We start from the raw sequence: 24,875 nt of genomic DNA, 5'->3' as shown, positions 1-24,875 counted from the left end.
GGAGGGGTTGCGGCTGCTGCCGAGGCGCGCGCCGGACTTTGGCTCGGCCGGCTACTGGGAGCGCTTCTTCCGCGAGCGGGGCGAGCGCGCTTTCGAGTGGTACGGCGAGTGGGAGGAGCTTCGCGAGCCGTTGGGGCGGTACCTGCGGCCGCGGGACCCGGTGAGGCGTGAGGCGAGGCGGTGAGGCGAGGCGAACCTCCTCACGTGCAACGGGGTTGTTCTCGAAGTGGCGCAGGATTTACAATTTAAAACAGAAACACAAGCGCCAAAGAAAAACGCCCCACTTCAAAAGCAATTCATGGGGTGTTTTTTTTAATAATAATAATTTTTTTATTTTTCTTCATTTAATATATCCATAAAAAACAATATAGTAATGATAATAAAGGAAAAAAACCCTAATATTATTCTAATTTAACAATCAAATGACTTCCCCCTCTCCCGTCTAAAATAAATTGTATAATCCTTTGCTAACAGGACTAATCCCAATATTATTTTAATTTGTCTATTCTTATCATATCCAACATTATGAAATCAATACCTAATATAATCTTTTGCTAACAGGACTAATCCCAATATTATTTTAATTTATCTATTCTTATCATATCCAACATTATGAAATCAATACCTAATGTAATCTTTTGCTAACAGGACTAATCCCAGTATTATTTTAATTTATCTATTCTTGTCATATCCAACATTATGAAATCAATACCTAATGTAATCTTTTGCGAACAGGACTAATCCCAATATTATTTTAATTTATCTATTCTTATCATATCCAACATTATGAAATCAATACCTAATGTAATCTTTTGCTAACAGGACTAACCCCAATATTATTTTAATTTATCTATTTCTTTTCATATCCAACGTTATGAAATCAATACCTAATATAAAAGTTAACGCAAAATATGAATAAGGGATTGGATCAATGAGTATCCTTTAAATAGTCCCATTAAAAAGTAATTTTCACAACACATTCTCCAAGCCTCCCATTCCCCCCAAAATTGTTCATTATCATTCTGGTTTATCAAAGCTGTAAGTGTCGCCATCTCAGTCAAGTCCAGCATCTTTTTTATCCAGTCTTTTTTATCTGGTATCTCAACTGTCTTCCATTTAGCTACATATATCAATCGAGCAGCCATGGTGGCATAAATCAAGAAAGTTCTATGAGTAAAAATAGTGTCCGGTATCATACTCAATAGCATCATTTCAGGTGTTTTAGGAATATTTTGTTGTAGGATCAACCTTATTTCATTATATATCATCTCCCAAATTTTTTTAGCTTTAATTCATGGGGTGTTGTTTACCAGGGGATGTCATCTAGCTCTATGCCATAAAAAGCTTTAACTGCCCACTTCCACATTTTTAAACTCTATGGAATGGGGCATTTTTTTCCCTTCAGGCCTATTGGCAACCTGGCTTTGTTTATGGCCGCTTATGCATGGGGAGGTTCTGCCTTGGATTTGCCATTCTCTAGATGCACATTTTCCCCATCCAAATTCTCAAAACTCTGCATGGGGGCTTATTTTTGAGAATTTGGCTGGGGGAAATGTGCATTTCGAGAGCGGTGAAACCTTCTATGCGTTTTCGCCCACAAGTCTTCTGGTTCCAAGGGTAAAAATAATCAGGAGCCTAGTAGAACCTGTGAAGGCTGATGCTAGAATAAAAACTTTAGACTTTTAAGTTACCGCAAGACCTCTGTTTGTCTCTATCAAGGTTTTGTGACTTCCTTTCCGCATTTCTTGCACTACTGTGGTGGAGAGGACTGTACCACTTCTGACTACAGGGTGAAGTTCCCCCATTCATTCATTCATTCATTCATTCATTATCTACTTTTCTCCCCAATGTTCACCCAAAGCACAGCATCGTTCTCCCCTCCTTTTTAGTCTCACAACAGCAATCCTGTGAGATACAGGTTAGGTTGAGTGAGAAAGTGTGTGACTGGTCCAGGGCCACCCAGAGATAGGGATGCTGGTTGGCCTCCAGGTGGGACCTGGGGATTTCCTGGAATTACAGCTCATCTCCAGACTACAGAGATCCATTCCCCCTAGAGAAATGCATGCTTGGGTGGGTGGACTGTATGGCATTGTACCCCTCTGAGGTCCCTGTCCTCCCTAAGCTCCATCCCCAAATCTCCAAGAGTTTCCCAGTCTGGCTCTGGCAATCCTACTCCTCATCCTCCACCGGTGGCCAGGGGGGACCTGACAACCCCACCCATAGAGCTTCTATGGCAGAGTGAGGATTTGCTGCAAAGGCTTGAGAAGCAAAAGCGAGAGTATGAAAGCCGCTCCAGTATGATGGTTAGAGTGCTGGGCTAGTGTTTGGGACTCTAGATTCAAATCCCCATTCCACCAGGAAGGCTGTTGGGTGACAATTTGTTAGTCAAGTAGCCACAAAAGCCCTGTAGTCCTGTTTTTTAAAGACCAGTTAATGTTTGTTAAAGACTTCTTCATGTTTCCAGTTCTTACACCAGTTTGGTCTCTCAGTCTCACTTACCTATAGAGTTGTGAGGAAAGGGAGTGCCTTCCTAAACTCCTTGGAGGACTGTGTGTTGTAAAAATGCTGTAGGTAAAAGTCTCCTCCCTGCCCCCCCATGGCCTGTATATTTAGTATTCCCCCACCTGTACATGTAGCTGGTTGTGTGACTTTGGCATGGACCAGGTGAAGGGCTTAAATTTGGACCGATTAGGTGGAAAATCCAAATCCCCTCCTCCAAATATAGGGGGTTACCGCACTTGTATTCCCACCGATGTATTAAGAGTTTGAAAACGTTATAAAAAATACTGTTCGCACTTTGTTTGGCCCCTTTAGCTGTGAAGACGTCTTCCAACCATTTATAAGCTGTGGCATCCAAAAACCCTTTTAAAGCAATGTTTTTTACAACATTTTCAAACTCTTAATACATCGCTGGGAGTACAAAGTGCTGTAACCCTCATATGCATTGTTATCAGTTAGCATCTTCTTTCACAAACCTTTTGAAATGAGATGTTGTATGTGTGCACAGCTCATGTTCATGTCGATGGGCTTTGTGTGAAAGATCTGAGTGCACGTTCTTGCTGATCTACTTAACATCAACACCTGTTTTAACACAGCAGTGTGAGTTTTCTTTGATACCCTTTCTCATACTCCATTCTTTCTTTGATCAGGTGCTGGAACATTGTCCTTGCATTGTTAATGTTAAAACATTATTTTCTGGCTCACTGTCCTTACTTTCCCCCCCGCTAGATCCTTGTTGTTGGGTGTGGCAACTCAGAACTGAGTGAGCAACTCTATGATGAGGGGTACCAGAGTATCGTCAACGTGGACATTAGCGAAATGGTCATCAAGCAGATGGGGGAGCGCAGTGCTCACCTACGGCCCAAGATGAGCTACCTGGTCATGGATGTGCTGCAGATGGATTTCCCTGATGGGCGCTTCCAGGTGGTGCTAGACAAAGGCACTCTGGATGCCCTCCTGACTGATGGAGAAGGGGCCACAGTGGCCAGGGCAGAGAGAATGTTTGCCGAAATTGGCCGTGTCCTCCAGTTTGGAGGGCGTTACCTGTGTGTTTCCTTAGCCCAAGCGCACGTCTTGAAGACAGCTGTGAAATATTTCTCCAAGGAAGGATGGATGATTCGAATACACCAAGCCTCCGGGAAGGAAGCTGCTGCTTCTGAGGGCGAATTTGCCCTGCCTGTGTTTGTCTACGTTATGACGAAGATGAAGCAAGTGCCAGGCTCAACTTTCCCCATCCTGGAACTGTGTGTGGAAAAACACGACAAGCCCATCCGGTTTTCAGCTTTGGAGCCTCTGATTGAGGCGGTGAAAGAGAGGCAGCAGTACGCCCTGCTACGCAGCCAGCTCAGTAAGAGCCCTGGCATGGGGAATGTCTCTCTGGATCTTTGCAGCAAGAACAGTGGCCAAGCCCGCTACACCTTGCACGTGGTGCACTGCCCGACTGTGAAAGTGTCTCGGGACAATCGCTTTGCTATCTTCATCAGTGAGTTTATTTCCTCCTTGTTGGCTGCTTGGCAGTCCAGGTTGGGGAGCTCGGCCAGTAATTTCTCAGCAGGGGGGATGTTTGCCTTTTCCTGGTTTACTGCAGTATTGAGTATATGGAAACAGAGTACCATGTAAAGCAGCAATAGCAAATGATAGGAACGGTCAGAGCTTACCTTCAAACCATTATTTTTTCTTAAGGGTTCTGGAAAATGCACAGGTACTACTTGCAAGTTTGTTTGTTTGTTTGTTCCAAAACTTCAACTTCTTTCTTCCAGAAAAGAGCAGCGAACCTGGAGTAGTTCCTTTTACCATGCTGAAAAGAGGGAAGGGTTTTGACAATGAGTGAATGCATGCGCATGAAGCTGCCTTATATAGAGTCAGACTCTTGCTTTACCAAGTTTGCAGTTGTCTACACTGACTCTGCCTTACCCATAGGTAGAGGAACTTAATTAAAATATTCCCAAACTGGGTCTCTTTTACAGCCTGCTGCTATTAAAGGTTTTCTCCTCGAGGGAGAGAATAATATGATAAACCTCAGGCTATACACACAAAGATCCCAAGACTTGCGGAGAATTCTGCTCAAAAGGTTTCCCCATCATTTTTACTTCTTGCCCCTCCCTATGGGTAAGACAAGCGTGTGAAAATGTGAAGCCTAGTGGCCCGAATGAAACAACATCATGAGAAGTGCTGTTTATGTAGAAAACCATGATTATGTAGAAAACCACAAATATACAGAATAGTGATTTAAATCAAATCACCCTGTGCAAGGATAAAACAGAGGAGAATGGTGTAAGCCATTTGGGTGCCCACGGGAGAAAAGAGAGGATTATAAGTGAAGTAAATAATAAAGAAACTATACTTCTACTTGGAGGTGCTGGGGATTGATCCTGGGTCTTTCTGCATGCAGAACAGATGCTCTATCGCTGAGCCAGAGGCCCTCCCCGAATGAGAACTTTGAGCTGTGACTTTGTTTCCAAGCTTCAATTTTACCTGTTTCCTGTCCTCGGAATTGCTGTGTGGAGCGGTGCTGTCCAAGTTGTGATTTGCTGTTACAAATGATTCAAGATGCCATCCACGTGCTAAACTTGCTGGACTGAGATCTGCTGCTGAGAAGTGACAGTGGCTCGTTCCTTCAAAGCCAGCAAAGGGTTGCCTTGCTGAGGTACAGGGGCGGAGGGTTCCTTCAGTCTGTGACCGGCTGTCTCGTCTCTCCCTTCCGCCCAGTTCCACAGGGCAGAGAAACCGAGTGGCTTTTTGGGACTGAGGAAGGACGGAAGCAATTGGCTGCCAGCGCCGGGTTCCGACGCCTGATCACTGTAGCCTTGCACCGGGACCAGCACTATGAAGACATGGAAGCCATCCAGGCAGAGCTGTCGGGAAAGGTGATGGAGCTGGCCCCGCCGGGACTCCAAGCCCAGCAGAAGGTAAGCTGCTTGTGAGCGGCCGTTGAAAAATCCGTATATGAAACGCAAGTGAAATCGATTGCTCTCTGCCTTGCAGAGAAAAGGTTCTTTCATGACCCGCTGCTTCAGTCCCAAGCCTTTATGTGCTTTTCAAGACAGGCAACTGTCTGAGGCTGGCTTTGGCCGGGGAGGGTGGGCTATAAACCAAATAAATAAAAAAATAAATAAACTGTCTTAAGATTTGTTTGACTTGCAGGCAGATTTTGACCTCTTTGCCGCCAAGTCGTTTTTGGAATAAGATGAGCTGCTTGAAAAATACTAATAGATGATTTCAGACATCCCCCCCCCTCTCCTGGATCTGGAATCTGGCATTGTTTTTGCATTCAGCCCCTTGGTCTGTAGCGCAAGCTAACATGTCAGCCTTCTACCACAAGGAATGAGTTTTCACCTTGTGACTGGGGCTTGCTCGTGAAGGAGGCACTACATGTGCTTTTGGAAGATCAGATGGATTAAAATTTCTATTGCCTTCTGTTTGTAGAACCGCCGTATTGCTCAGAGAGAGGTTTTGGCACACATGAGGTCCCCTGTTCAATTCCCATCTCCAAGGATCCCAGCTAGCAGGCGTTATAAATTCTTGAGACCCCGGAGAACAGCTTTGGAACACGCTTGGTGGTCTGTGACAGAAATAGAGCTTCATAGGTCCCTGCGTTTAACCTTGCTGTTTCAATGTGTTTTGCTAAACCAGAAGTTGAGCTTTTTCAGTGGTGGGGATTCATCTTTGGAAGGGCCTGCCTTAGGTTTTGGCCTAACACCTAAAAGAAATTGTCTTCTTACCCAGGCTTTTAACTGAGGGGTTCCATCGTTTTTAGCTGTTTTATGGTCTGTTTCTAGGCTGGGAACTGTTTTATAAATGTCCTTTTAGGCTGTTCAGTTTTTGTGCCCTGGCTTAATGTTTGTTTTATTGGTTTACCATAACCTCCCCCCCCCCCCCCGGCAGGTCTCTGGAGAGGTGGCAAAGATATTTTCTATAACAATACAACCTCCTTTATTGGCATAAAATCGAAACATGGGGTGTCTACACAGTAACATAGAATTGTTGCAGTTTGTCAGCCCTTGGCCCACAGAACCAGAAATCACCACAAAGTCATATAGAGTCCAAACAGATGGCTTTTACTGATCAAATAGGCATACAGTGCAAACGAATAAAATGACAGCTATGAAAGGCTCACTAGCTGGGAGATATTATAAGGCAGGAAAGGCGGGAGATTACACGCAGGAATACAGTTTCCCAGGAGCTGAGTTCTCAGGCTCAGGCATGCGACCTTGGGGAGCAGACAATACAGTACAGAGACAGAGGCAATAACGAAACCGAGATAGCAGCCTGACATTCTGCTCCCCTCAAGGCCCCCTCCCAGTTCGCAAGGGGGCTGGCCTGTCCGGGTAAGCAACGTGAAAGGCGTCGACGAGGTCGGGGGCGGAGACATCCCGTGCGCGCACCCATTCGTCATAGGCAGGGGGGAAATGTTTCCAACGAACTAGATATTGGAGAGTGCCATGGTGAATACGGGAGTCAAGGATCTTGGAGACTTCGAAGTGTTCTTCCCCCCCCACCATGACGGGTTGCGCAGGCGGTGGGTCCGGATGCCACCGTGGAGAAGCAACATGGGGTTTGAGGAGGCTTATGTGGAAAACAGGATGCACACGCCTCAAGGATTTGGGGAGAGCCAGTTCCACTGTGACAGGGTTTATGACCCGAGTAATGGGGAAAGGGCCAATGAATTTGGCGCTGAGTTTATGGCACGGTTGGGTGGAACGGAGGTTTTTGGTGGAAAGGTAAACCAAAGCACCCACTTGCAGATCACCCCCGGGGGAGCGATGTTTGTCAGCTTGCGCTTTGTATTTACGTTTGGCCCGGTCAAGGTTGCTAACGAGCCAGGGCCAAGTGGTACGGAGGGCGTGTGCCCAGGAGGCAATGTCGGGGTTCCCCTCCCCCTCTACATCATCTGTAGGAACGATGGGACTGAAATCTTGTCCATACACAGCAAAAAACGGGCTAAAACCTGTGGATTGATGCATGGCATTATTGTAGGCATATTCTGCTAAAGGTAACAGTTCCACCCAGTTATCCTGGTGGTAGTTAACATAACAACGCAAATAACATTCAAGTACAGCATTGACACGTTCAGTTTGACCATCAGTTTGAGGATGGTATGCACTAGACAATCCCTGTTCCACCCCCACCAACTTGAGAAAAGCTTTCCAAAACTTAGAAACGAAACCACTTCCGCGGTCACAAATTATTTTACGTGGAAACGAATGTAAACGAAATATATGCGTCACGAAGAGGCGGGCCAGTTTCTGAGCAGAGGGGATCCCTGCACATGGAATTAAATGTATTTGCTTAGAAAACAAATCAGTAACAACCCACAACACAGTTTTACCCCCACTGAGAGGGAGATCAGTCATGAAGTCCATAGCAATCACTTCCCAAGGTTTGCTGGGCGTTTCAAGAGGTTGTAGCAATCCCGGGGGTTTGCCCTGCGATCGTTTCGCAGCGGCACAAACGGGACAGCTGCGGATGAAGGAGTCAATGTCGGAACGCATTCCCCCCCACCAGAACTGTCTGCGCAATAAGTGAAGGGTCTTCAGAAACCCAAAGTGCCCAGCTGTTTTGGCTCCATGAGCTAAATGTAAAACGTCCTTCCGGAGAGCTTTGGGTACATACAATTTTGAGTCTTTGTACCAGGACCCCCCTTGTTCCAAAACACCAGGAGGTAGGGTATGAGCGGAACGTTCTAAAAGGCACTGGTCCCGAAGGACAGTTAAAAAGGATTCGGAGATGGGGATTTTGGAGGGAGCCCCCCCGTCGGCCCTGGAGATCTGAGAAATAGTTATAGGGCTAGTGCTTACGTGCGGCGGCGCGCAGACTGCAGGCGGCTGAGCGGTCGGAGGGGTAGGAGGGGCGGGAACTCCGGTCTGTTGCGGTGGCGGCTGGGCAGCCGGTTGGGCTGGCGGAGCTTGCGAGTTAGGGAAGGTGTGTTGATGCTGGGATCGGGTTTGCACAGCCAGCATAGGTAGGGCCCCACGTTGCATAGGGGTGAACAGAGAGTTGGTGGGTCTTTCGAGTTTTACCGGATATTGTGGTAAACGGGAGAGGGCATCCGCGAGAACGTTCTGCTTCCCAGGGACGTGCTTCAGGGTGAAACGGAACTGAGCAAAGAACTCCGCCCACCGTTGTTGTTTCGCCGATAGCTTATGGGACCCTGTGAGGGCAGCTAGATTTTTGTGATCGGTCCAAACTTCAAAGGGTACTTTAGACCCTTCCAAGAATTGCCGCCATAAAGTCAGTGCATGATGAACTGCAGAGGCCTCTTTCTCCCAGATGGGCCAGTTTAATTGAGCGTGCGCAAATTTTTTTGAAAAGTAAGCGCAAGGGTGAAGAAGACCGTCCGGTCCTTGCTGGAGGAGAGCCCCTCCCATGGCTACATCGGAAGCATCGACTTGCACAATGAACATTTGATTTGGGTCTGGGTGCCGTAGCACCGGCTCCGAAGTGAAGAGGCGTTTGAGGGCCAGAAAGGCGGCTTGGCATTGCTCAGTCCAAAGGATTTTTGCGGAGGGCAAGGCAGCCGAGCTTACTTTTCCCTTAGTTTTCAGCAGGTCCGTAATGGGTAGAGCCACTTGGGCGAAGTTAGGGATGAATCCCCGATAGAAGTTTGCAAATCCCAGAAATTGCTGTACTTGCTTACGGTTGGTGGGGGGAGTCCAATCGAGGACGGCTTGGACTTTGGCGGGGTCCATGCGAAGACCTTGGTGGGAGATGATGTATCCCAAAAACGTGAGTTTGCTTTGGTGAAATTCACACTTAGCTAGTTTAGCGAAGAGTTGATGGTTACGCAGGCGTTGTAGAACTTCCCTGACCAGAGTCACATGCTCGTCCATAGTTTTCGAATAAATGAGAATGTCATCTAAGTAGACCACCACCCCACGATATAGAAGGTCATGTAGGATTTCATTGATGAGTTGCATGAAGACCCCCGGGGCCCCTTTTAATCCGAACGGCATTACAAGGAATTCATACATTCCGAAACAGCTAGAGAAGGCAGTGAGGTGTTCATCTCCTTCGCGGATACGGACTCGGTAGTAGGCTTCCACCAAGTCTAATTTAGAGAACACACGGCCTTCCTGTAATTGTCCCAAAATATCCGATATTAATGGGATAGGATAGGCGTTGGTCTGGGTAACCGCATTGAGCTTTCTGAAGTCAATGCACAGGCGAAGGTCGCCTTCTTTTTTCCGGACGAAAAACGCGGGGGCCGAGTTTGGGGCATTCGAAGGGCGAATGAACCCTCTGGCGAGGTTTTTGTCCAAAAAGTCCCGGAGGACAGTGCGCTCGGAAGCTCTCATAGGGTAAATCTTACTTTTGGTTAATGTGCAGTCCTTTACTACTTCAATCGCACAGTCTGAGGCCCGGTGGGGGGGTAAGGCATCACATTCCCTAAGGTCGAAGACATCTTCAAAGTCCCGGTATACAGCGGGTAGAGCCGGTGGTACTGGGGCAGTAGAGGTTAACGCTGGAACGGGCGGAAATGGCAGAGCGAAGTTTTGCCGATGTTGGTCGCAGGTGGGACTAGCGAAAGAGATAGTGTTTGTTTCCCAATCAATACTGGGACTATGTCCTTTAATCCAGTTAATTCCCAAGACCACTTCAAATCGGATAGGGGCTATAGTGAAGTCTATTTGTTCCCAGTGGGAACCAATTCCCATTGCCACCCCTATGGTGCGATGATCAACTGGACCCCCCTGGAATTGGCTCCCGTCCATTTGAGCAAATTGGACGGGGACGGGTAAAGCCTCTGAGTCGGCTCTGAGTGCAGCAAACGTGGCTTCGCTTATGAGAGTGCGACAGCAACCGGAGTCAATTAGTGCTTTGACGGGGATTTGTGGACCTCCGTTAAGTTGTTGTAAAACTGCATCTACGTAAACGGTGGAGTCCACTTCTTTGATTTTGGTAGGAGCATTCGGTTTGATAGGAAGATCCTGAGAGGTCTGTGGAGATGCTCCATTCACCACAGACCGGAGCCGTTTTTTGACAAGTCGAGGGGAGATTCCAGGTTTAAGGCTGGAGAAATCCAAGGGTTTTCCTCATCCGAAGAGGGAAAGCTGTCCCCCAATGGGGCACTTGTAATCCGAGACCCGGCGGGGTCGTTGGAAGCAGGCAGGGAGGCTGGGTCCCCGGCATGGAGTGCAGAGGGTGTGGGCCTTCCCGGAGCTGCGCTGCGGGTGGCCGCGGTGCCTCTGCGTGGTGGACGACCTCGGGCGCGGGTTGTCGTGCTGGGACGAAATAATTCCTGGCGGCGTGGGCAAACGGCTGCAAAGTGGCCCATTTCTCCGCATGTAAGACAGGCACCCCTCTGAAATCGGGCTTCACGTTCCTGGAGCGGACGTGGGGGATTTCGTGGGACGAGTAGTGGTGCCTTGGGTTGAGGCTTTTGGGTGCCTTTCTCCTTGTGCTTTTGACGGACGAGAGAAATAAAGCGGCGGCGGCTTTCCACTTCCTCGGCTAATAGGATCCAGCCTTCGAGGGTATCGGGATCGCCCCGCATGTAAGACCAGTTCAGAATGTCAGGATGCAAGGCTTCCCTGAAGTGATGGATTAGGGTGGTCTCGGGCCAACCTACAATTTTACTTGCCAGTCGCTGAAATTCATCGGCAAATTCCCGAACAGTAGCAGAGCCTTGTTTTAATTGTAAGAGTTCCGTTTTGGCTCTTTCTCCCAGGAAGGGGTCCTCAAACCTCCTTCTCAGGGCAGTCATGAAGTTGTTGAGGGAACGAATCGCACGAGAGCGGGTGTCAAACTGGAGGACCATCCAGTCAGCCGCTTTGCCTGTCAGGAGGGAAGCTACGTACCGCACCCGGCTATCTTCCGTGGGGAAAAGTTGACCTTGTTCTCGCATATAACTGTCCACTTGATGCAAGAAACAAGGCAAAGTCTCAAGAGATCCGTCATACATAGTCCTCAATTTGAGTTGCTTCCAAGGGCCGGGCGCGGGCTGACCCGGTTGCACGGGTGGTCCGGGCGGAGGAGCAACAGGAGCTCCAGGAGGCCAGGGTGGAGCAGGCACATTAGCAGGTGGTTGCACGGGTGGTCCGGGCGGAGGAGCAACAGGAGCTCCAGGAGGTAAGGGTGGAGCAGGCACATTAGCGGGTGGTTGTACGGGTACCCCCTGACCCGGTATCGGAACGGGCTGTCTCTGAGCTATCAGGGTTTGTTGTAATTGCCTGTTCTCGTGAAGCATAAGTTCCATTACTTCTTGGAGTTGATCAACACGGTCGGAGAGCTCCCGATTCTGGGCTCGTAAAAGATGAACCTCCTCACTTGGGCCACCAGTAAGATGAGGCTTACTGGTTCGGAAGCTCGTGGCCCATTGAGAGCTATCCCCATATAAATCCTCGTCTTCAGACTCATCTGAGTCTCGACGTCGGTCTGCCAAACGGCGTGCGCGTTGGGTCGCACGCGACGGGACAAACGCCGGGGAAAAAGTTAGACCTGATAGTCCCAGTACATAGTCCTTGGGGCGCGTGTCCACGTTCGCCTGATTCCTTGCTGCAGCCGCCCTGGCTGCTTCCGCCGCCTCTCTCTCTCTTGCGACCCTAGCCGCTTCGGCAGCTTGCTGATCCGCAAGAACTTTGGCGTTCTCAAGTCTTAGGGCAGCCTCTGCCGTAATGCGCGGCAAAAGTTCTGTCTCGAGGAGTAAGAGTATGGGGTCAGGTTCCCCGCCCAGCAGAGGTTGTACTCGAACCGCCAGTGCGGATGCCTCGGCTCCAAACGTCGGGGTCAAAACTTGAGCCAAGGTGGCTACCGGGGTGTCCTTTGTACATTCCACAAGGAGAAGAGCGGTGCTAATAGCGACTCGCTTGGCCTCAGCCTGACAGCTGGCCGCATCCGGAATCAGGGAAAAACCCTCCGGCGGGGCTCCCGCCATGGTAGAAAGAGTTTGTCGAGAAATAAGATTGTCCAAAAGTCCAGTTAATATTTGTAAATCCTCAGTCGCCAATCGGGCATCGTCCAGTAATTGATCCAAGTCCTGAAGATCTAAACGAGCATCAGTATCCTCCGATGTTAACATCCAGAGACGTCCTGTAAGAGATTGCCACTGCGCGTGTACCAGTCCCCTCAAGCGGCAAACCTCTCTATTCGTCCGGAAAAGTTCAGCGATTAAGTCCTGTAACAGAGTAGGGTCCTCTGAGAAGGGCTCCAGGGTAGTAGATCACCTGGAGAGCTGCACAGCTCCCATCCAAGTGGCAGGCGAACCCCCTTGGGCTCCAGCCTGGCTAGGAGAACGGTGAAGATGAGAGATAGCTGTCATAATGTCAGCCCTTGGCCCACAGAACCAGAAATCACCACAAAGTCATATAGAGTCCAAACAGATGGCTTTTACTGATCAAATAGGCATACAGTGCAAACGAATAAAATGACAGCTATGAAAGGCTCACTAGCTGGGAGATATTATAAGGCAGGAAAGGCGGGAGATTACACGCAGGAATACAGTTTCCCAGGAGCTGAGTTCTCAGGCTCAGGCATGCGACCTTGGGGAGCAGACAATACAGTACAGAGACAGAGGCAATAACGAAACCGAGATAGCAGCCTGACACAGTTGAGCATTTCTGACAAGGTATTTTCTAAATAAATTGCCTGAGGCAATTTCCTGTCCTTTTCTCCGCTTCCAGGTTCCATTTCTGTCAGTGGGAGGAGACATTGGGATCCGCACTGTTCAGCATCGTGGTACGAGCTCCCTCAGTGGAGAGTACGTCATTGAGGATGTGAAAGGTGACGACTCCCGCTACTTCCGCCGCCTCGTCTTCCTCAGCAACAGGAATGTGGTGCAGTCAGAGGCCCGACTCTCATCCAGAGCACCTTGCAAAGGTGAGAAGCGGGGCATGAGTCTGGACAGCCTCTCAGTGAGAGAGACTGCCTTCCCAAAACAAGCGCAGGCTTCTGTTCTATAGTATGAGGATTTGTGGGCAGGGCTGAACGACACGGACTGGGTGCATAGAGAAACCGTTAGGGGTTGAAGTTGTGGCCAGCTTGAGCCAGCGTGGTGTAGTGGTTAAGAGCGGTGGTTTGGAGCGGTGAACTCTAACCTGGAGAACCGGGTTTGATTCCCCACTCCTCCACATGAGCGGCGGGGGCTAATCTGGTGAACTAGATTTGTTTCCCCACTCCTACACACAAAGCCAGCTGGGTTACCTTGGGCTAGTCACACTCTCTCAGCCCCACCTACCTCACAGGTTGTCTGTTGTGGGGAGGGGAAGGGAAGGTGACAGTAAGCTGGTTTGGTTCTTCCTTAAGTGGTAGAGAAAGTCGGCATATAAAAACCAACTCTTCTTCAAAAGCCCAGAATAAGGTGGTCTTAGCAGAAACCAGAAATCTTGGCTTTAACTAAGGTAACTACTAGTCTAGATGGCTTTGGAGAGAACTAAAATATGAGTCGTCTCAGTGCACGTCTGGTCTGGTGGTCCAGAGCAGGAACTGTTCTGGCTTACGAAACAGGAGCCAGACTGCAGGGTTGACTTGCCTGAAAGGCTGCTGCCTGCTTTTGCAGTCCGAGTCGCTCAGCTCTAAAAGACCCCCTATAAACTTAGACCCCGCCGGGGCTCTTCGGCTGGCTTGGTGTTTGCTGGTACAATATACAGAAATAACTTGCTCAGTTTTGGAGCGGGCATACAGGCTGGCTCTTTTGAGGGCAAGAGTTTACTGAGAAGCTTTGGTGGGGCAGCAGAGCATTGATGCTGCCTTGGTGTTAAGCCTGACCCCCAATTGGGGGGAGACTGGCCACTGGAAACAGATGCCTCATGCTGCGCGCAACATCCACGTGTGCACTCCTGCCCCACCCCTTCTACCTTAGTGATCTGTTTTTCCCTCTCAGTTTTTCCCCTCTTCACTTTTTTAAACCTTGCATTGGTCAGGAAATAAGAAGCCCAGAAAGAAGAAGAAAGCTTCCAGTGATCCCGTGAAGCCTGCTGTGGTGCTCACCAGTCTGCCCATTGACAAGAGCTACCTGTGTTGCGCTCACCACCGAGCCATGGTTGCAGGCCTGTGCCTGCTGAAGAATCCTGAATGCCTCCCAGGTAAGCTCTGTTTCACCCTGGTGCATCTGTAGGGCTATGTTTGCTTGGCCTTGTTCCAAATTCAAACCTAGGGCTTGTTCAAAGAAGCAGAGACTGTCCTGATGCTGCTGTCCAGCAAGGTGTTTTGCAAATCGCTAGTAATTCTGCCAGTTTCTTTTCCATCCTCAAGGTTCATTTGCATGCTAAAACAATCTTAAAAGGAAAAGGTAAAGGTCCCCTGTGCAAGCAACCAGGTCATTCCTGACCCATGGGGTGATGTCATATCCCGACGTTTTCTAGACAGACTTTTGTTTGCGGTGTGGTTTGCCAGTGCCTTCCCCAGTCATTTTCCCTTTACCCCCAGCAAGCTGGGTACTCATTTTACCGACCTCAGAAGGATGGAAGGCTGAGTCAATTTAAAGCCAGCTACCTGAAAACAACTTCCGTTTGGACTGCAGCACTGCAGCTTACCACTCTGCTCCACGGGGCTCTTAAAACAATCTTATGGCACCATTAAAAATCAACACATTTTGGCCTGCAGTTTCATTGGCTAGAAATACATTTTGTTCAGTTGGAGGGGCTATCCCAAGTTGGCCTTAGGGCATGGCTAAAGACTTCTAAGGGCTGGGACCAAGGGACCCATAAAGGGGCTGTAGTAGGTGTGTTGAGTTTTCCTTGCAAAAACCATAGTGGGTACTTCAGAGGTGGATGTTGGTCCCACTCACCTTGGGGTGGAACTGTGGCTCAGTAGTGGAGCATCTGCTTGGCATGCAGAAGGTTCCTGGTTCAATCCCCGGCGTCTCCTGTTAAAAGGGTAAGGTGGTAGGTGAAACAGAAGATCTCCATTGGAGACTGTGGAGCAGCTGCTGCAAGTCACAGGAGACACTGAGAGACTAAGGATCTGTCTCAGTATTTATTTTAGAACATTTTTATGCCGCTTCTCTAGAAACCTGCCTGAGGCAGCTTACAAACCAAAAATAATAATATCAAAACATTAAAAGATATCAGTCAAAATCCGATATTTTAAAAATCTGAGCGTAAAAAACATAGATCATAAAAACTGACCACAGACATCTTAAAAAAGCCTGGGTGAACAGGAATGTTTTGGCCTGGTGCCTAAAAGACAGCAACATAGGCACCAGGTCAGGGGTCGGCAAACTCATTAGTCAAAAGAGCCAAATATCAACAGTACAACGACTGAGATTTCTTTTGAGAGCCAAATTTCTTAAACTTAAACTATATAGGTAGGTACACTGTTTATTAACTTAATAAACTTTAATTAAAGTTTTAAGTCTTAATTAAACTATAGGTACACTGAATAAAACTTGATACCATACTTAATAGTGATCTTATTTATTGATAAAAATTAAATTGTAAGTCCCTGCCATTTCCCCCTCCCAGTCCGGAGTCCTCGTCTGGAGGCCTGGTCTACTGCCATAAAAGCCTATTGGTAGACCTGGCCTCCGGCTGAGTCCCATTGGGAGGCCAGGACTACCCATTGGATTTCTTGGCAGTAGACCTGGCCTCCGGAGGCCCATAGAAGCCAGTTGGTAGACCTGGCCTCTGAAGGGGGACTTTCCCCTCCTCGGAGTCCAGGTCTACTGCCAAGAAAGCCAGTGGGTAGACATGGCCTCCCAATGGGACTCAGCCGGAGGCCAGGTCTACCAAAGGAAGACTGCCCCGCCCAACAGCTGATAGGCTGGGGGGGCAGGAACTGCCCAGCCGCCCGTCCAGCAATTGCGCGGCTAGAGGGGAGGGGAGGCTTTAGCCTCCCAACCATTGAGGGCAAGGGAAAGGGGGACCCGGCCATTCTCCACGGTGTGTGGGGGGGAAAGAAAGCGTGCCCGCTCTCTCTCTCTCTCTCAGGTGCACCGGCTCCGCAGCCCGGCTTCCGGCGCGAGCGGGAGCAAGAGCAGGGGCTCTGAACCAAGTTCGGAGAGCCACACTCAACGGGCCAAAGAGCCGCATGCAGCTCTGGAGCCACAGTTTTGAGACCCCTGCACCAGGTGAGCCTCAAGGGGAAGGGCATTCCACAAGCAAGGTGCCATCACTGAAAAAGCCCTGCAGTTGCCACCCACCTCACCTCCGAAGGCGGGGGCAGTGCATTATGATGCAGATCTCAACTAGCGGGTTGGACAGTATAGGATATTGGGTATGAGACAGATTCATATGCACCTTTTCTTTGGAGTTCTGCTCAGAGTTCAGGAGTTGTCTTATATTCTGGCCCAAGCAAACATTGGATCTGTACTTGCATTTTCCAGGAGGCAACCTGATCAAAGTACCCTTAAGGCCTCCTTGCCAGCCTGGGTTAAAATCCTAGGTTTGACTTCAAACCTTGCTAATATGGCCTGATACAGAAAGTGCATATTGTGCTTGCAAGCAGCCTTGGCCTGGGGCATGTTTCTCTGCTCGGGGATTTTTCTGGGGTTCTACAAGAGGATACATGCCAGCCCTGGGGAATAAGAGGTAAGGTAATAGATTGCAACCTACACCTCTTTGGACCCTTCTTTGCCAGCTCTGCCTCCTTCAGAAGGGGTGCTTTGTGTGTCGTTGTGTTCAGAATGGAGCAATGGCTAGTGGGCGAACAGAACTTCCATTCTCTTGATTCTCTTTCAGTAGCAATATCAGGTGCTCTCTGGAAGTCATTCCAGCAGCTGGTTCCCTCAGGGCATTTACAACAAATCCCCACGGGTGGTGGCATTGCGCTAGCTATGCCTGCTGGTTCCTGACTGCTCTGTGTCCTGATTGCAGAGGTCCCGATCCGTGTGCTGGTGATTGGCCTGGGCGGCGGCAGCCTGCCCCTCTTCATCCATGACTACTTCTTGCAGTGCACCGTCGATGTGGTGGAGATTGACCCAGCCATTTTGGAAGTGGCCACGCGCTGGTTTGGCTTCTCTCTGGGAGACAGGCTGAAGGTTCACATTGCAGATGGCTTAGCCTATGTCTCCAGCCAAGCAGCCGAAGGTAACTACTTCTCAGTGGGCCCTTCTAATGCAGCCAGGCTGAGGGCATATGGGTTGTGGTTTTGTACCCTTATCTGTTGCAAAAGCTTCTTTGGGGAACCGTGAAGACCAGGAGTTCTTTGGGGAACCATGAAGACCAGGGGTTCTTTGGGGAACCGTGACCAGTGGTTCTGTTGGTTCTTTCTACCCAAAGAGCAAGCATTTCCACCTTCTCATGTGGAAACCTGCTGCTTTTAATGTGAGAGGGAAGAGGGCTAGGCCTCCTTAACACTGTCACATACCATTGCGAGTGGTGTTGGTTGGAGTTCGGTGTGACCGGACAATTGCAACAGAAAAGCTTCTCTGTAAGAAAGCTTACATGACTACTTCCTGCCACTAGAGGGCGGGTTAGTTTTGTTGTTTCCATCAAGCTGTAAAGTGGAAATAATATCCTTTGCCTGGTAATGAAAATAAATGCCCTTAGATTTTGTTAAAACTGGCAATGTGTAGATGACTGTGTTTGGTGTGTGTTAAGTGCCATCAAGTTGCTTCCGACCCATGGCAACCATATGAATCAATATCCTCCAAAATGTCCTATCTAACAGCCCTGCTCAGGTCTTGCAAATTGAGGGCCGTTGCTTCCTTTATAGAATCAATCCATCTCTTGTTGGGTCTTCCTCTTTTCTTGCTTCCTTCAACTTTTCCTAGCATGATTGTCTTTTCCAGTGACTCTTGTCTTCTCATAAAGTGACCAAAATACGATAGCCTCAGTTTAGTCATTTTAGCTTCTAGGGTCAGTTCAGGCTTGATTTGATCTAGAACCCACTGATTTGTTTTTTGGCAGTCCATGGTATCCGTAACACTCTCCTCCAACACCACATTTCAGAGGAATCTACTTTCTTCCTATCAGCTTTCTTCATTGTCCAGCTTTCACACCCATACATAGTAATGGGGAATACGATTGCATGAAATAACTTGATCTTGGTTGCCAGTGACACATCCTTACACTTCTCTGTTTGGTAGGGTGACCCTTTGCCTTACACCAGCATCATTTAGCACAATCCTGTATCCAACCACACTGTTTCCAAGAATAACTGCCTTCAGGACTTCAGAAAAGGGAGCTGACATTTCAGCTGATTCCTTCCTCTGGCTGCAGACCCCCCCCCCTTTGTCCCGGATGCTGTTTCTGAGGGCCTGCTGACCCCCAGGAACAAAACTTGGAAGGGCTCAGTGAATTGCAGCAGAAAGGGGCAAGTGTGGAATTCCATCCACCAAAGTCCATGGATGTCTACATACATCCCAGAGTTATTTATGAACCCTTCCTGATAACGCCCTTAACAAGGAGGGAATAAGAATGGCTACACTTCTGTAAATATGGGTTTCCTAGTGGCCTTCATCTCTAGATCTATCTAGCTGAGGATGGAGGAAAGGGGATCAGCCAGAGAAAATTCCACACCTTAAGTAACTGAGTTGCTCCAGTCTAAGCCCATTGAAGACAAAAGTAATGACCACAGGAGAGTTACTCAACTTTAAGGTTGACAATGAGGAAATTGAAATTGTTCAAGACTTTCTGTTCCTTGGCTCCATCATGAACCAAAAGGGAGACTGCAGCCAAGAAATCAGAAGGAGATTAAGACTGGGGAGGGCAGCCATGAAGGAGCTAGAAAAGATTCTGAAGTGTAAGGATGTGTCAATGGCCACCAAAATTAAGTTAATTCATGCCACCGTATTCCCTATTACTATGGGTGTGAAAGCTGGACAATGAAGAAAGCTGATAGGAAGAAAGTAGATTCCTTTGAAATGTGGTGTTGGAGGACAGTGTTACGGATACCGTGGACTGCCAAAAAACAACAACAACGAATCAGTGAGTTATAGATCAAATCAAGCCTGAACTGATCCTAGAAGCTAAAATGACTAAACTGAGGCTATCGTACTTTGGTCACATTATGAGAAGACAAGAGTCACTGGAAAAGGCAGTCGTGCTAGGAAAAGTTGAAGGCAGCAGGAAAAGAGGAAGACCCAACAAGAGATGGATTGACTCTAAAGGAAGCCACAGCCCTCAATTTGGAAGACCTGAGCAAAGCTGTTAAAGATAGGACATTGATTCATAGGGTTGCCACGAGTCGGAAGCAACTTGACGGCACTTAACTCACACACACAAGCCTGTTGAAATGAATTGGCTTAGACTTGGAGTAACTCTCCTCAGGATTGCACAGTAAGTTACTCTTGAGTGTCTAGGGTCAACCCTGGTCATCAAAATGATGGATTATAGCAATAGATGGCTGATTCAGCCCTCTTGGGTGGACGGTGATTCTTTTCAAATAGCCAGCCATGCCCTTTTCAATACAGGAGAAATAAAGTAGGTGGCCATATTGTTTGACCTCTGTAGGGAAAGCCCCAGAATGAGACTGCACTGTCCTATCGTGGGTCAGGATCAGGGCACTTGCAGCCCCTCCCGTTTGTATAGCCACACTCTGTATAGTTAGTCTCTCAGAAACATGTTGCTGTGTTTTCTCTCCCCCCCTCCTCCCCCAGCACCATCCTCTTACGACGCCATCATGTTTGATGTAGACAGCAAGGACCTTGCCTTGGGAATGAGCTGCCCACCCCCGGCCTTTGTGGAGGAGCCTTTTCTGCAAGAAGTGAGGGCCCTGCTGAAAACGGAAGGTGAGGAGGGGCCGTTGGCCTCCTGCAACTCCTGTGCCGTCCTTGGCACAGGTTTCTCTTTTGAGGGCTTGATTTCAGCTGCAGGAATGTATGCAGCGGCTCCCCCAAAGGCAGATGGTTTGCCAGCCCCTCATGGTTGTAGAAACATGCTTACCAAGGTGAGGGCATAGGGATGCCAGCCTCCAGGTGGGACCTGGGGATCCGCTGGAATTACAGCTCATTTCCAGACTACATAGATCAGTTCCTCTGGATAAAATGGGTGCTTTGGAGGGTGGACTCTATGGCATTGTGCCACACTGAGGTCCCTGTCCTCCCTAGGCTACACACCCAATCTCCATGAGTTTCCCAACCTCGATCTGCCCCCCATCCCCTGCCAGTGGCCAGGGGAGACCTGGCAACCCTATGAGGGCAGCTTTACGCAAGATGATTTTTGAGGGTGATCTTTGAGGGACTTCTGGTGATCAGGATAGGTGATTTTTGGGTGGACTTGGCTACCAATTGAATAAAGGTTCCTATTTTTGCATTCTGTAGGTATCTTCATTCTCAACTTGGTGTGCCGAGACGCCAAGCTCAAAGACACTGTTTTGGCTGCCCTTAAAGAGGCGTTCCCTTTGCTCTACACCCGGCGGATCGAGGGGGAAGTAAACGAGATCCTCTTCTGCCAGCAGCTGTCCAGACACAAAATGCCTCCTGCGGAGCTCCTGGAGTCGGCCCAGGTTCTGGAGAAAGCCCTACGGCAACCTGGCTGCGCTTGGGACAGCACTTATGTCCTGGCGGACATGCTGGAGGCAGTGCAGCTGGCGTGAGGGAAAGAAAGGCCTCTCCCATCTTGCACGGCACCTGGCCTGCAGAGAGAAGCAGGAGTCCTTGGTGGAGTGAGGCTAGGTACTCTCTCACTGTCCTTGTGCTGTGCTGCAATGAGAGGGATGGGGAAAAGCCCTTCCTTGGAGGCGGCACAGGAAGGAGGTTGCCACTCAAAGAGATGATGAAGCGCTTCTCAGGAGCGGCTTCTTGCGATGCCCTTGCCTGGAGATCGCAGGGGATATCTGACAGGTCTCCGCCTCTCTGTGTGCTCTTTGGTGGGGAACCGAGAAAGGTAGTACCAGCTACAGAGAAACCATTCCCCCCTTGCATTTGAAATAAACGCTCTTTGGTCCATTTTGTGGTGGATGGTGGGGGAGATGCAGTGTGAACCTGTCACTTCAGCTAAAGTTTAATAGACTATTGAACGTGTGAAGGAGGACCGTTGCTGCTGTGTAATGAAACAAGTGGACTGTGAGGTAGGGCAAGCCCTGGCAAGTGCCATGATCCAAGGACTCCAGTATTTTTTAAGAATGCATAAGGGGTTGTGGGGTGGAGGCTGGAATTTGCCTTCTTTCCATGCACCACAAACTCTGGTGTGGTCTCGGGTTTGTTTGTTTGTTTTTCTGGAGCTCTCCTGGGCTGCTGTCCGTGCTCCTTCAGGAAGCAGAGAGCTCCAGACTTGCTGTGCTTTTTCATTCTGCCTCGCTCTGAATCATCCCAATCCAGACACAAATTTCCCCTGGGCTGATAGTAGGTCTCCAGCCACATTGCCTCTTGCGTAAGGCCTGCAGCTAAGCCTGACTCATAAAAACACGTAGGCAAGGAGGGGAAAGGAATCCCTGAAAGGTGGCCAAAAAGAATGTAAGACAAAGTTAAGTGCCTTAGTTTGTGGCGAGTTGTCTGTGTTCATTCATGCACACACACAAAAAAGCATAAGGCAGTCCAGTACGATTTAACTGAGGCATTTTAAAAACATTGTGCAAAATCAGTGGTATGAACATACCTTCTACTGCTGCTGTACACTGGGTCAGACCAGTGGTCTACCCAGCCCGATATTGTCTGATGTGTCTGACAGAGGTCCTTTTTTAAAGCCAAAGATCATCTTCTTAGCCCTGCTACTTGGATCCTTGTTATAGTTCCCATGTGAAAATCTATGCAGTCCATCTCCTAAGGAGCTAACATTCATATAAAGTTAATTTACTTAACATTTCTCTAATCAGAATTAGAATTAGTGTTGGTGTCAGCCTTCAGAACGGCCAATTTATATGCTACTCTAGTTCTAATCCTCCTCTTGGTATGTTAGCTGTGTGCTCGTAAACACAGTTACACCCTTGTAAGCATATTGACTTTACTGGGTTTAGAAGGGTGTAACTCTGCTTAGATGGCACTGTAGATATAGGAGCCTGCATATAGGCAAAGATGCTGAATGCAACTGGAATCATTTTGTAACGGGGGAAATACAAGTACTATGCTGACACCCTCAAATCTAGATCATATTGAAAATGCCTTTGACCAGCATCCTGCCTGTTTCATTACTGACATGCTGTCTAGTGTCGTCTCCTCCCCCAACTCCCCCTCCTTCCAAGACTGGGTGTGGTGCCGCTCCACCCGGTGCTGTGAGATCACTGCTTGAGGTCACTCTTGGGTGAAGCAGAGTTCTTGCTGTGTGTAATGTGTAACGCCCACAAACTGTAATGTGGCGTGCTGTGTGTTTTTGTTTTTTCAGTGTTGTAATCTTGGAGACGGGTGTGGGCGTTCGGCTTGCAACTGCACTGTCTGTTGTAGGGGGAGGAAGGAGATTATAAACTGGTTTGATACTCCTTGAAAGGTGGAGAATCTTCTTCCTCTTCTTCGTGCTGTGGCCAGGGCAGTTGAACTTCTGTGCATGAGGAATCTGGTATTGGATGCAGAATTCTGCATTCCTGAGAACTTCAGCTTTTAGATAAAGAAAAAAAATTGTCTTCATGGGTGGTTATTGGAAACATTCCAGCCCTTATTATAAAATATCGCCTAGCTCAAGGGTCGGAGCATCTGTTCCCTGCATGGGTCCTTGTTACTCTCCCCATTTCTTTCAGGCGTACTGTGCCCTCTGTGATTTGCCCCACACTTTCGTGACCTCACAGTGCCAACTGTGCCCTTCAGGTGTTCCGGTCAGAGTAGGGCTTGGAAGCTCCCGAGCATTTTCATGGACACAAGGCTTCCACCCACAGAGTGTGGCTTTATCGCTTTCCCCTTCCCACTGCAGTCCAGAGTGCCACCTGAAATACTGCACTGGGGAGGGAGGGAGGGACACACACACACACACACTGAACACTTGGGATTAAGTCCCACTGAACTCGGGCCTGTTTCTGAGAGAGGTGCTAGGGATCACTCCCTGCCTTCTCTCCCAGGGGGGGAAAAGTACCCTCCTGTGGAGGTCCCATCAGTTTTCCTTCTGATGGGCTCAGGGGATGAGGCCTGCGGTTCAGAAACTTGTGGGAAACCTCATGTGTTTACCCAAATCCTTTTCGTCTGGAAAACCTGCCAGAATCAGTGGTGCAATCCGTTCCTCTTCCAAGTGGAGAAAGCCACTATCCAAGCAAACAAAAAGGTGTGGTGCAAAGCTGATGTTAATCACTCTCTGGTATCCACAACAAACTTGCCTATAACTGCTAGTGAGATTCATGACAGACAGATTTCCCTTAAAGATGAATAACTGACCATAAGTTTGTGCTGTAGATTCTTACTAGCAAAATGCACAAGACAGTAGCTCCCAAACATTTCACTGGGTGAGGAGAGGCTCACAATTTTGTTTTAACTTTTTGATTTAGTTCCTTCTATTGGTTCCCTGACTATTACTGCAGTTGCTTTGTAAAATCCCTATTTGTGTGTGTGTGTGTGTGTGTGTGCCGACAAGTCACAGCTGATTTATGGTGACCCCGTAGGGTTTTCATGGCAAGAGACGTTCGGATGTGGTTTGCCATTGCCTGCCTCTGGGCCAACCCTGATCAGTTTCTGAGATCTGACAAGAACAGGCTAGGCTGGGCCATCCAGGACAGGACGGGGAGAGGGGAGGTAGAAAAGACTCTCTGCAACTGGCATGCAAATCGCTAATTGGATAAAACCCCATGATAACCTGTGTATTGACATAGAATCAAACAATTTAAACACAGTAAGCACTTAATGTTTCTTTATCATTAATTGCCTGGTGTCATACATACACACACACACATATTTCTTTTTGAAATCATAACTTGCCTCCTCCCCAATACAATTCCATGGCATTTCACAGGCCAGCTAGACAGGTGGTACCCCAAGGAATGTGCAACAGACATTTTGGCAGCAAAGCCGCATATGAAGCCCTGCAGCACAGTTGCTTGCTTTTGCAAATCTCCAGGTTTCCCAGAGACTGTTCCACCAACCATTTTGCAAAGGAATAATTTTTTCCATACCATATAACTTCAGCTGAGATCTGTAAGGCCCTGCTGCTCAAATTTGGGAAATGGAACTTCATTATGAAAGGACTGAACTACCAGATCCCTTGATTACAAGGTGATACCAAATATGGTTTATTTTCTGGGCTCTCTAAATTTTGTTTTACAGCTCTGCTAATTGCATGATTTTCTATTAGTTGTTTCCTACTTCATGTCTCTGTGAGGGTTGCTTCATGTTATTGAATGTGGCAACTTTCTTCTAGAGGCCATATTAGTCACTTGTGAGGGATGGGAGAATGGACCAAAAAGGAGTCTGGTGACACCTTATTGACTTTAATGGCTTTGTTGTATCAGAATGTTGCACTGGAATCTGGAAGTGGCATGGGGTCTGAAATGTTCCATAGAAGCTTTTGCGACACAATATTAGTTGTGTGGCATACCCAAGCTGCATGTTAGTTTTTTTTTTTAATATTTCTTGTTGGCCCCTTTTTGCCTGAGTCTTATATCTTGTGCAGTGTGTGAAGTACAAAAGGTGAGAGACCTGATCCCAT

At 48.3% G+C, this 24,875-nt stretch overlaps 1 protein-coding gene across 1 annotated transcript; it reads left to right on the top strand.

Annotated features, from left to right (window-relative positions):
• Nucleotides 1-9: 9 nt before the first annotated feature.
• Nucleotides 10-20,913, top strand: METTL13 (methyltransferase 13, eEF1A N-terminus and K55). Its single transcript, XM_056844712.1, has 8 exons — nt 10-160; nt 3,229-3,982; nt 5,209-5,408; nt 13,119-13,314; nt 14,358-14,519; nt 17,250-17,462; nt 19,976-20,107; nt 20,639-20,913. Exons 2-8 carry the CDS (start codon nt 3,319-3,321, stop codon nt 20,911-20,913), a joined length of 1,842 nt encoding a protein of 613 aa, XP_056700690.1. The 5' UTR covers nt 10-160; nt 3,229-3,318.
• The last annotated feature ends 3,962 nt before the right edge of the window (nt 20,914-24,875 follow it).

Source organism: Euleptes europaea, chromosome 2 (genome assembly GCF_029931775.1).
Source record: "Euleptes europaea isolate rEulEur1 chromosome 2, rEulEur1.hap1, whole genome shotgun sequence".
Taxonomy (NCBI): Eukaryota; Metazoa; Chordata; class Lepidosauria; order Squamata; family Sphaerodactylidae; genus Euleptes; species Euleptes europaea.
This window is presented reverse-complemented; position numbering and strand designations above follow the sequence as displayed.

What these genes read in the sequence shown, in the direction of transcription:
- METTL13 (XM_056844712.1), top strand. Translation starts at nt 3,319, where the DNA reads ATGGTCATCAAGCAGATGGGGGAGCGCAGTGCTCACCTACGGCCCAAG. An exon ending in GAATCCTGAATGCCTCCCAG is followed by an intron (nt 14,520 to 17,249) that starts GTAAGCTCTGTT and finishes TCCTGATTGCAG; the next exon opens with AGGTCCCGATCCGTGTGCTG. An exon ending in CTCCAGCCAAGCAGCCGAAG is followed by an intron (nt 17,463 to 19,975) that starts GTAACTACTTCT and finishes CTCCTCCCCCAG; the next exon opens with CACCATCCTCTTACGACGCC.